This window comes from Coptis chinensis, chromosome 4 (genome assembly GCF_015680905.1).
Source record: "Coptis chinensis isolate HL-2020 chromosome 4, ASM1568090v1, whole genome shotgun sequence".
Lineage (NCBI taxonomy): Eukaryota > Viridiplantae > Streptophyta > Magnoliopsida > Ranunculales > Ranunculaceae > Coptis > Coptis chinensis.
The window spans coordinates 10533006-10544068 of NC_141459.1; the positions used below are offsets into that span (position 1 = coordinate 10533006).

General features: G+C 33.1%; 1 protein-coding gene across 2 annotated transcripts; it reads left to right on the plus strand.

Moving 5' to 3' along the window:
• The first annotated feature begins 57 nt into the window (after positions 1-57).
• LOC147501810 (uncharacterized) lies at positions 58-6006 on the plus strand. Of its 2 annotated transcripts, none has more exons than XM_086603834.1 (6): positions 58-2964; positions 3085-3658; positions 3739-3900; positions 4901-5008; positions 5088-5195; positions 5711-6006. In XM_086603834.1, the coding sequence occupies exons 2-6, from the start codon at positions 3368-3370 to the stop codon at positions 5813-5815; spliced, it is 774 nt and encodes a 257-aa protein (XP_086459960.1). In that variant the 5' UTR covers positions 58-2964; positions 3085-3367; the 3' UTR covers positions 5816-6006. The 2 variants fall into 2 exon arrangements, with proteins under 2 accessions (XP_086459960.1, XP_086459961.1); XM_086603835.1 differs by having other exon boundaries at positions 58-2934.
• The last annotated feature ends 5057 nt before the right edge of the window (positions 6007-11063 follow it).

Sequence of the window (11063 nt, forward strand, 5' to 3'; positions counted from 1 at the left end):
ACTAAATTTAAATTTGCATAGTGAAAAATGATCTTTTGGTTTTTGGTTTTTTATTTTTTTGGCAACTTCAAAGTGAGCGCTGAAACAGTCGTTAAGTAATGTACTGGCCTAAATTCCAAATTTCCAACTAACTTTGCCATGGAACTATGGAAGTGTAGTTCCTATTTGCTTCTACTGGCCAGTGCCCAACCGAATCACGTTACTACATCTTTGAATCTTTTCAGGACCACTATCCAATGGCTACACGCACTGGTGCACTCCACAACCAAACAATATATGTGAAGTGTAAAATTCCCATCATGTAACCAGTCCACCCGAGGGAGACTATTCACTTTGCAAACTTTATATCATATAAGCATGTAAACCGTGCTATGAATAGTTTTTTTTTTTTCTAAAGTCTTGAAATCCGACTTTGGAAATTGATAGTTATTATGGTTTCTTTGGATTCTAATTGTAATTATATAGGAGAGATTCATCTATTTTTTTTTAGAGAATAATTATATATTTTTTAAGTGACATTAAGAAAGAAGAGGTCCTAGCTTCTAAATTATTAATAAAGAGGGGGAAGGTGTTTCTAAATTGAGCAAATATGAAGATCACAAATTGCCTGCTCAATTGATATTGATAATGGAGACAAATGAAACGCTTATTTCCATAATGCCATAAAGGAAAAGAAGCAAAATAAAATCTCATTTTTGTCAGTGGAGGATGGAAATTGTAACATGCTACAAGGGCAACAACAAATATCTCAAGCATTCTTAGAGTATTATGAAGCTTTACTAGGCACAAAATCTAAAGCATAATGTGATGCATCAGTAAAAAAAAAAGTATCTCAATACAGAGAAACAATAAAATAAAATGACTAAAAATTGAAAAAAAAAATAGAAATGGAGAGATGAGAATGATGCTCTTTTTTTAGTTCTCAACTAATCACTCTCACTCCTTCAATCCATGATGGCGGCGCCATTTAAAAGTTTAGATTGTAGTGAATATACTTCAAAAAGTTAATTTAAGACTTGAGGTTCATCCTAAATTGTTTAGAGTTTGAGTGAGGGAGATGTGAAGAAGAAAAATAGACTCTTGTAGGATTAGAATTGTTCTAAACTAATGAAAACTTGAAAAGTTTGATTGTTATATTGAAATGAATTGAAAACATGAAGGGGAAGATTGATTAAAACATTGAAATAAAAGCAAACAAACAAGATTGAAGATTTAAACAAAAAAACAAGTAAACAAGATTGAAGATTAAAACAAATAACAAGTAAACAAGATTGATTGAAATAAAATAAAACAACAAGAAAGTAAAAACATGAATTAAAAAACAAGACAAGAAATTAAACAAACCAAATGGTTTGGATCCTAAAACAATGGATGGTTTATCTCTCCGTTGCTTTTAGCTTATATACACTTAATTTTGCCTTTTACAGATTTGCCCATCTCCATTACAAATTAGACATCACACTTTTACTTTTGCTTTTTGGTTTCTTCATGAACAAGGTAGGTTTAGGGAGAAAGTCTTCATAATTTGAGATAAGGGCCTGCATCTCTGGTCTTCTGAGGGATTTAACTTTTGACTTTGATCGTTGACTTTGACCGGTTGACTTTGATTTTTTTAGCATTTTTCCATAGCAGCTACTGGTTTTCATAATAAGCATGATTAAAGTTCTTTTTGGTGCTAAGATCGCATTTTTATGATAAGTGGTCTGAAATACTCTTTAACCTGAAAAAAACAATAAAAGCTATGAGTTGTCTTTTCGTTAAGTGTAAGAGGGACTGTAATGCAGCAATATACGGGTAAGAACAACGCACATTTGGGAACTGATCAATAAACTAAAAGCAAGGGAGAGAGAAACCATCCATTGTCTTAGGATCCAAACAATTTGGTTTGTTTAATTTCTTGTCTTGTTTTTCAATTCATTTTTTCTTATTTGTTTGTTTTATTTCTTTTCAATCACAATTTATTATTTGCTTGTTTTTATTTCAATCTCCAATCTTATTTAATTACTTTTTCTTGTTTCAATCTTCAATCTTATTTACTTGCTCTTGTTTCAAGTTTTAATCAATCTGCCTTCCATGATTTCAAATCATTTCAATACAAACAATCAAAGCTTTCAAGTTTTTATTAGCTTAGAACTATTATAACCCATACAAGAGTTTATCTTTCTTCTTCAAATCTCCCTCACTCAAACTATAAACAATTTAGGATGAATCTCAATTCTAAAAACAAACTCTTTTGAAGTTACTACCACTATCTAAAGCTTCACTTAACATCCAAAAGTTTATCCATTTACAGTTGAGCATTTTCATACCACTGACGTTGCCTAAACCAAGCACAGACTAAAAACATAACACAAATAAGCAATGAGCAATAACAATGAAACAGAGACTTGTTTGAAGGAAACGACCATAACGAAAATGTTATAGCTACAAATCATGGCAGAACGACGCCACTACAATAAATCTCAATCGCATAATTGTTCTTTCTTCAAGACTTAGCTTAATTTATACGTTGCAACCAACTAAGTATCAGACTTACAATCAATCAGATCAGCATATACATAGAATGGACCAATGATAGTTCAACCATGTTTGGAACCATTAGACCCAAAAAAGACGATTGTTATTCAGACGGCACACCAAACTTCGGGGCAATTCTCGAGGTTTTAATCACATTCATTTTCATCATATTTATTATATTTATTGTATATAATCTCTTGGTCTGTTAACAATTTTGCAGGAGATCTAAAGAACTTCCTATTCTACTCAAAGTCCATAAAAAGCGACATGAATAGATACAAAAAAAAATTAGCTAGAAACAAGTAACAAAACAAAGAAAAATGACATGCCTTGGTCTTATAAGCACATATCTTCATTGCATTTTTCTACGTTGCAGAAGGAAAATCAAGGACACCTTCTACGCCCTAGCCTAACATGGTGCTCTCTTATGTTGTCAAAACACTTAGGGTCTAACCACAAACAACTAAGTTCTTTGTTACTGTAGCTGTCATTCTTCTTTATTTGAATTGTAGACTCATAGAGAGTGAATTGAAACAGTGTAATGATATATACCTTTTTCTGTCATAGATTCTTTAATCCAAGACTTAGAAGGAGCTACTGCAGAAAAGAAGTTGTGCTTGGAGAGTTTAACTTCTCATTTGGAAGAAGGGCAACATGATTTATACCTAAAAGAAGTCATCCAAGAGAATTTGGAGTCTGAAATACCAGTGGTGATCTCGAAGAAAGCAGCAGCAGAATCAGTTGTTGCCAAGTTAGAGAAGAACATTGAGCAGTTATCAGAAACTTCCAGCTTATCTGAAACTAAAGTGGTTTGTGCAGCCTCTCCCATTCCACTCAAATACATTGTATAATGTTTATACTGCTATCTGAGTGTTTACTTTTGACTTTGCAGCCAGATTTATTGCTGAAGATATCAGCGTTAGAATCTGAGAATCAGGATGTTCAAGATCATCTCAAGGTGAACCTACTGGGTGCATTAGATGATATAGAAGCACTTCAAGAGGAGATTATGAGCCAAGAGAAACTTGTAGATTCACTTGGGAAACAAGTTAATCAGCTTCAGGAAAATCTAAAGGAGAAGGAACAGCTTCATCTGCAATATGAGAAACGGGAGAAGCTGTTGGAAGGCAAAAACTTAGAGGTTTGACAAAGACTTAAATTGTTTATGGTGTTGTGATTACTTGCTTGGTATTCTAAGTGCAACCATATTTCTTGTTGCAGGCTCAGGCATCTTTAGCTGCATCTGAGAATACTCTTACAGACACAAAGAAACAATATGATCTGATGCTGGGAAGTAAACAAATGGAGCTAACAAAATGTGAAGAAAACCTTGTAGAAAGCGAAGTAGAATCACAGATATACTTGATCATTGTTCAGACGGAGGTATGTTTTGAGTTTTGACTGTATGAATATTGATATTTGCAATGTTAGGTAGGAACTCGCATCTCTCTTCATTTTAGTGCGTGGCACTTGATATAAATAGTACGTTATAGGATCTTTCCTACTTACCTTTAAAATGTCATGATAATAGCTTATAACATGATTTTAAATCAACAAATTATTTTCTTACATTATGGAAGTATCATTAAATCATTTATCAAGTTATTTTTATTGATAAAGGTTCATATTGTATGTCTCCTGTTTCTTATAGTAAGATACATTTGTACATTTACACTTACCTAATAAGTTGGGCTCTTAATGTGCGTTTTTTTTTTTTTTGTCGGGCATGAGGAAACCTTGTCAAATAGGTACTGATGCCCCTGATTATAAAATTTGATTGGTGAAAATTTATAAATATAAATAAAGCAATTGCAGAGACCGCACCTGTAGAGATGAGGAAGGAGATATTGTTAAAAGATTTGAGGGTGAGAAGTTTAATGATATAGATTAAGTAATTTGAGTTATGTCTCTTTAAAGATTCAGATTGCACATATATATAGCGGATTTGCGAGTGACATTTCCAATTGGGAGGGTTGATAATTCCAGTAGAATGGAGTACTGTCTTTTTCTTGTCAAATTACACGCTAGCCTTTGTATCTTGCTATTAAATTTATGTACAAGCGATTTTTATTTGTAAGTTTTGAATTATATTTTAATCAATTCAAAAACTCTTAAATGGAAACTAGTTTCCAGTAATGCAAATACAGTTACGTCTGCATGACTTGGCACGACCTGTGGTAGTTTATATCCTTAATCCGCTAGATTGGACATCAGATTGATTTTTTTTTGCCCTACCTAAAACCTTCTTGTATTAAGTTGCACTCTATGGAAATTATTTGATATTAAAGCTTCTTGGTTTTATTTCTATTCAGCATTCCTCATCTTTTATTTTCTTTTATGTGAATAAGTTCAGTAATATCTTGCCTCTTATGACCCTCTTCAGATCAGCTGTATTAAGCAAGAACATGATAAGAAAGTGTTGGGTCTTACAGATGATCATAGTGAAGAACTAAGCCAAGCTCGGCGTGACGCTGATATTAGTTTAAGAGTGGTATGCTAAATTAAGTGCAAGGGTTTGTTATTACAGAGCCTTTTCTCCCATTTCTCACTTGACATGTTTTCCAAATCAGGAGAAGGAGAAGGTTTTGGCAAAAACTAAAGACGTAAAAGTGCTGGAAAAAGAGCTGAAGGAGTTGAAAGGAGCGAAAGAGTATGCAGTCAATGAAGGGAAGAGAAATGTAAGTTTCAATTTCAGTATGTGTTTCTATCTATGTGTCTTCTTATGCTGAATTATGTTCTAGTTCTCTAGAGTACAGTTTTTGTTTGGGTGATGTCTATGGATTATTATCTTGGAGTTGGTTTTCTAAGTTCTTTATTTGCCATTGTTAATGTTGTCTTGATAACTGTGAAATGTTTGTTTTGTGATTGTGTGAGGCATGATGAAGTTATCGTAATGGATTAAATAGGTCTGTTTTAGTTTAACAAACAAAATGGTTAGGATGCGAGGATGAGTGCAACCTAGCACCCCATATCAACAGTTTGGATTATCTGTAGTGCAGTGTAAAATAGGCGAGCGGCATGTGATAATAATGGTCGTGTACGTTTGCGCGGTGTGCTTTGTGCTTGCTGTGAATGGATTGGACTAGTTGTAGTGCACTTTTAAACTGGAAGTGGCATGATAAAACTGTGGCAAGTGACAGTATATTAACCGTTAGGTATTAAATCTTGTATAAATGTCTGTCTAATTTTGCAGGTTAGCAGGAGACTTTCAGGAATATGCTTCACGACCCTCTGTTTGTTCCTGCACACAGCACTGTATTTGATAGATGCAGGCCGGCTCAACCATATAGCAAAGTAGGCTTCCGCTTAGGCCCCGTAGCCCAAGGCCCCACACAATATAATCCAGTCATTGCCCACTATTGATTTATTAGTGGGGAAATAAAAGAAAAAAATTAAAACCAAAACCCACATTTGTTTTTATTTATTTTTAATTGTTGGATAAACGTTTTTACATTGGTAAATTGGAAACCATAAAATCACATTAAAGTAGTGTTAAACACTTAAATTCCTTCAGTTCTCTTGCCTTCTCTAACAAAAAATAGCACACCTCCATAACTAATTAAAGTTCTTCATCACCCCATGACAAATAATCAAGTATATATAACGCCAACAATTCAATTTTATCTATATTATTTTGCATTCTCTTTCTCCATATTCGCAATTCTTTGTTAAATAAATTTATTAAAGTTTCAAATTTGTGCGAAGACTATTCAAGAAAGAAAAAAGATAAAGTTTGGATCATATGAGATAACGTAAACAAATCAATAACATGTTGTGAGAAAAAAAAATAAAAAATATGTAACAATTTTTATTTGTTAAAGTAGTGTTAAACACTTAAACTCCTTCGGTTCCTTTGCTTTCTCCAACAGAAAATAGCACACCTCCATAACTAATTAAAGTTTTTCATCACCCCCATAACAAATAATTAAGTATAACACCAATAATTCAATCTTATCTATATCATTTTTTTGTCTTCTATGGTTTTTTCCTATAATCTCTTTTTCTTTCTATATTTGTTTTATTTGGTGTAAAATTATTCTGCATTCTCTCTCTCTATTTGCAATTCTTTGTTAAATAAATCTATTAAAGTTTCAACTTTGTGCGAAGACTATTCAAGAAAGAAAAAAGAAAAAGCTGGGATCATATGAAATAATGTATACAAATTAATAAGATGTTGTGAGAAAAAAAATTAAAAACGATGTAACAATTTTTATTTGTTAAAATAGTGTTAAACACTTAAACTCCTTCGGTTCCCTCGCCTTCTCCAACAAAAAGTAGCACACTTCCATAACTTATTAAAGTTCTTCATCACCCTATAACAAATAATCAAGTATATATAACACCAACAATTCCATCTTACTTATATCATATTTTTGTCTTTTATGGTTTTTCCCTATAATTTTTCTTTCTTTCTATATTTGTTTTATTTGGTGTATAATTATTCTACATTCTCTCTCTATATTTGCAATTTTTTGTTAAATAAATAAATTGAAATTCAAGTTTGTGTGAAGACTATTCAAGAAAGACAAAAAGAAAAATTTGGGATCATATGAAATAACGTAAACAAATCAATAAGATGTTGTGGGAAAAAAAATAAAAAAAAAAATGTAACAATTTTTATTAGTATATATTAATCATAGAAGATTCCCTTTCGAACTTTGCTTAGGGCCCCCGATTATCTTGAGCCACCCTTGGATAGAAGGCAGTGTGTTGGGACTCGTAGTAGCAGTATTATTTTGCTTCATCTCAGTCTTAAATGTGTTGACAATGAACGGGAACTCGTATAAAGAATTAGTGCTTTGCAAGTTGGAGTTCTTACTTTCAGTTGCCTATGTCTATTATAGTGCCTTATCCGCAACAATGGACTGCAACAAGGAGGATTGTGAGATGAATGGGACCAAAATACATGTTAGTCGGTTCACCATAGTTTTTCATTTTGTTTTAGTTGTTAATAGAATTGTACGAATGGATCAAGCACACATGATGGTGGGGGACCTCTGCTGCTGATGATGGTGATTGGAAGTCCAGTTCAAACTGATCCCACACAAGAAAAAAAAAAAAGTAATTTGGATCCATATAATAGGAACTGGTTCCAACAAAAAGGAACAAATAAGAAAGAACACAAAATGAGTTTGAAAGGCTTGTCTTGATTGATAATTTTCGCACTGTTAGCTTATTTGAATATTTGTAATTTTAAGATGTGGAGGCTATACTACAGTATCGGTTGAAGTACCCCATTTCATTAATTCTAGATTAATATCTATCAGATAAGAAGTTAATTACCATTTGTCACTTAAAGGCGTATTTAAATCTCTTAAGGATTGCATCTGATGTCCCTCTTAACTTAAAGGCGTATTTAAATCCTCAAATATTGTCACTTTTGCATTATGTTCAGTACTCATAACATTTGTATACATATTCTAAATGTATTTGCTAATGATAGACAATTTCACTGTCCCATATGCATGGCGATTTGATTGTTACCTTGGCACACATTTAGGAAACATCTTACAGTGTCTTCAGTTTCGAGTTGCATTTATAATTAGGACTGACTTTTAATTATGCCAAATTCATGTATATAAAAACATGAGAAAAATAGAGCTTCATAAAGGAAGAAAAATTGATCGAAATGTGCATGTCCATCGATTATCATTTACTCAAATTACTAAGTGAGGTCTAGTAGATGAAATTACATGATTGTTATAACAATTTTTTTAATCATATTGTGCCGTCATCTTTATGTAATCTCATTTTTGTAACGAGGCATGTTCTTGATGAGGTACTCTCTGCTGGCCAAAATAAATATATGTTAATTATATTGTGGCTTGTTCCCATAGTATCTTGTATAGTGAACCCTAGCATTCACTCAATCTTTTTCCTTGTTTGCCCTTAAGATATGCTATTGTTATCCCTATGTCTAGCTCAGGCTTGCTTGTAATTGTCCCTTATCGAGGCTGTGGCCTTTGTGATATATCTTTGTTATACTTGCCAAATTGCTTGGTTCTGCTTCATCATTTTGGAACATCTTCTGGTTGCATCTTATATACTTCATTGCTAAAGTTGCACTTCACCTACACTCATCAAGAGTCTCATCTTCTAGCCTCTGGTAATCATTTTATGGTTTCACATGCATGGAGTCTTCTTAAACCATACCTCTGGTGGGTATAGTTTATGGCAAGTATTGTTTCTTTTTCTTCTTTAATCTCAATATAGTCTTAGTTATTCATAAATTAAATAGTTGAACAATTTTTACGTATGATGTCTCCAACTAATTTATGATCATATTTTAACTTTGCAGGGAAACTGGAACTACTTTGATGTCGTCCATTCGGGATTGTTTGGAAAATCGTATAGAAATTTGTAACCCTTAGTAAATCTGAATTTGTAACCCTCAAAACTCTTTTGAAGTTATATATATGGTTCAATAAATATAATTTTTTTTTCAGGGACGTTGGCTTGTATTTATTTTACTTGTCAAATGGTATGAAAAAGTATTGGTAATTTTATTTGCTTCTATATAAAAACAGGAGGTGCAAGTTTAGGGCAAGAAAAAAATTAAAATAATTTTTTTTACCATATCAACACATTAGTAACGGTTATAAACCGTTGCAAAGCAAAATATAAATATTAAAGCATCTATCAATAATCGTTACAAATCAAACTATGCAATGATTTTTAGCCGTTAGTAATTGTCACTCTGCAACGGTTAATAATCGTTGAAAATTTGGTTTGCAACGTTTTTTAACCGTTAGTAATTATCACTCTGCAACGGTTAATAACCGTTGGAAAATTTGGTTTGCAACGTTTTTTAACCGTTAGCAATTGTCACTCTACAACGGTTAATAACCGTTAGAAAATTAGGTTTGCAACGCTTTTTAACCGTTGCAAATATTTCCAACGGTTTGTTGCCGTTAGTAATAGCCTGTTATGGTGTAGTGAAATGAAGAGAAAATTATTCGCAACGGTTTGTTGCCGTTAGTAATAGCTTGTTATGGTGTAGTGAAATGAAGAGAGGAAGTTCAAGTATGTAGGGCTATTAAGAGATTACAAACTGTGAGAGAGAATTTATGAAATTGCAGAAAACCAAAAAGGGGGATTTTTTAGTGAGGAAGAAGACTGGTTTCTTACTGTTTGGGGATCTATCACACTAAGAGCAATTGTTGGGCACGTGATATTGAGGTGTCCACTTTATTTGTTTTTCCGTTTAGATTTATTCACACAATATCTTAGTGTGATTTTTATGTGTAACACATCATGCAAAACATGCATGATCAGGTGAAGTCAATGACAAGGTGAAAAATTATACAATATTTTCTGGAGTATCAGTCTGTTTGCAGAATGCACATAACCAAGGAACACCAACACCTAGCCCATTCAAAAGCATTCGAATTTATTGCCTTCCCATTCAAAAGAAAGTGAACACTCATAAGCATTGCAGTGGACGATAACAATTAGCTATCCCAGGTAAGACAATAAGATTTAGCACTTTATGCCAGGGAACTTCTAATTTTTATGGCAAGATAAGAATTATTTTTATTAAAATACGACAACAAAATTAGTTACTCCAGGAGTCCAAGGTGTACTTTGCAGATAATTGCAATGGACAAAAAAAGCAGAACACTAATTTTCACTCATCCACACATAGAATACTTCAATGGTTCATGTCAATTTTGAATTCTGTGCACAGGGGCTGAAGGACACATCTAGAAAAGATAGAGGAATGCCCCTTCAAGTTTACTGATTAAAAAAATGCCAACATCTGAGACTCTGAAGAAACTACAATGCCACAAAAGGAAGCTTTGGGGAAGAAAAGAAAACTAGGCATCTTTCAAAGATGGAACAAAAGTATGAGGAAAAAATTTCATTTAATTTTTATATTTTTAAAAAAAGGTAGGGTACAACGATATGATGACTGCTGGGTCTAATAAGTTTGCTTTTAGGAGGGTGGGATTTCCTATTCAAAAGGGACTCATGGCGCAATTTGTAGCGTGCCTGTCGCCTCCCACAGTGTAATTTCTTTATATCTCAATATACTAAAAAATGAATAACCGAAGGGGAAGACCTCTTACTCCATCTGCACAACCTAAGGTCCTCCTACACGGAGTTGGAAATGAAGTCCACCCAAACCAATAAAATTCATGTGTTGAAAAGTACCGAGAAAAGAGCAAAATTTCCTAGTCAGTAATCTTTTCAGCAGCAATAGACAAAAAAAAAAACAAAATAAATAAAAGGGTTAACTAGTATTACCCCCCACTAGATGAGCCAATTAGGATTTCCCCCGCACTAGATGAGAAATTAGGGTCTCCCCCCTAAATACACACAAAAAAAAAGTCAAAGTGGGTTGACCGAATTTTTTTTGTGTGTATTTAGGGGGGAGACCCTAATTTCCCATCTAGTGGGGAGAAATCCTAATTGGCTCATGTAGTGGGGGGGTAATACTAGTTCACCCTAAATAAAAATAAAAAATACTATCATGTAGACATGTACAAGAAATATTAATATGAACACCAAATATGAAATGAACAGGGAGAAGAATACTATCAGAG

Coding starts and splice junctions, on each gene's coding strand:
- LOC147501810 (XM_086603834.1), top strand. CDS start 3,368: ATGTTTATACTGCTATCTGAGTGTTTACTTTTGACTTTGCAGCCAGAT. Junction 3,901..4,900: donor TGATCATTGTTCAGACGGAG/GTATGTTTTGAG, acceptor GACCCTCTTCAG/ATCAGCTGTATTAAGCAAGA. Junction 5,196..5,710: donor TCAATGAAGGGAAGAGAAAT/GTAAGTTTCAAT, acceptor CTAATTTTGCAG/GTTAGCAGGAGACTTTCAGG.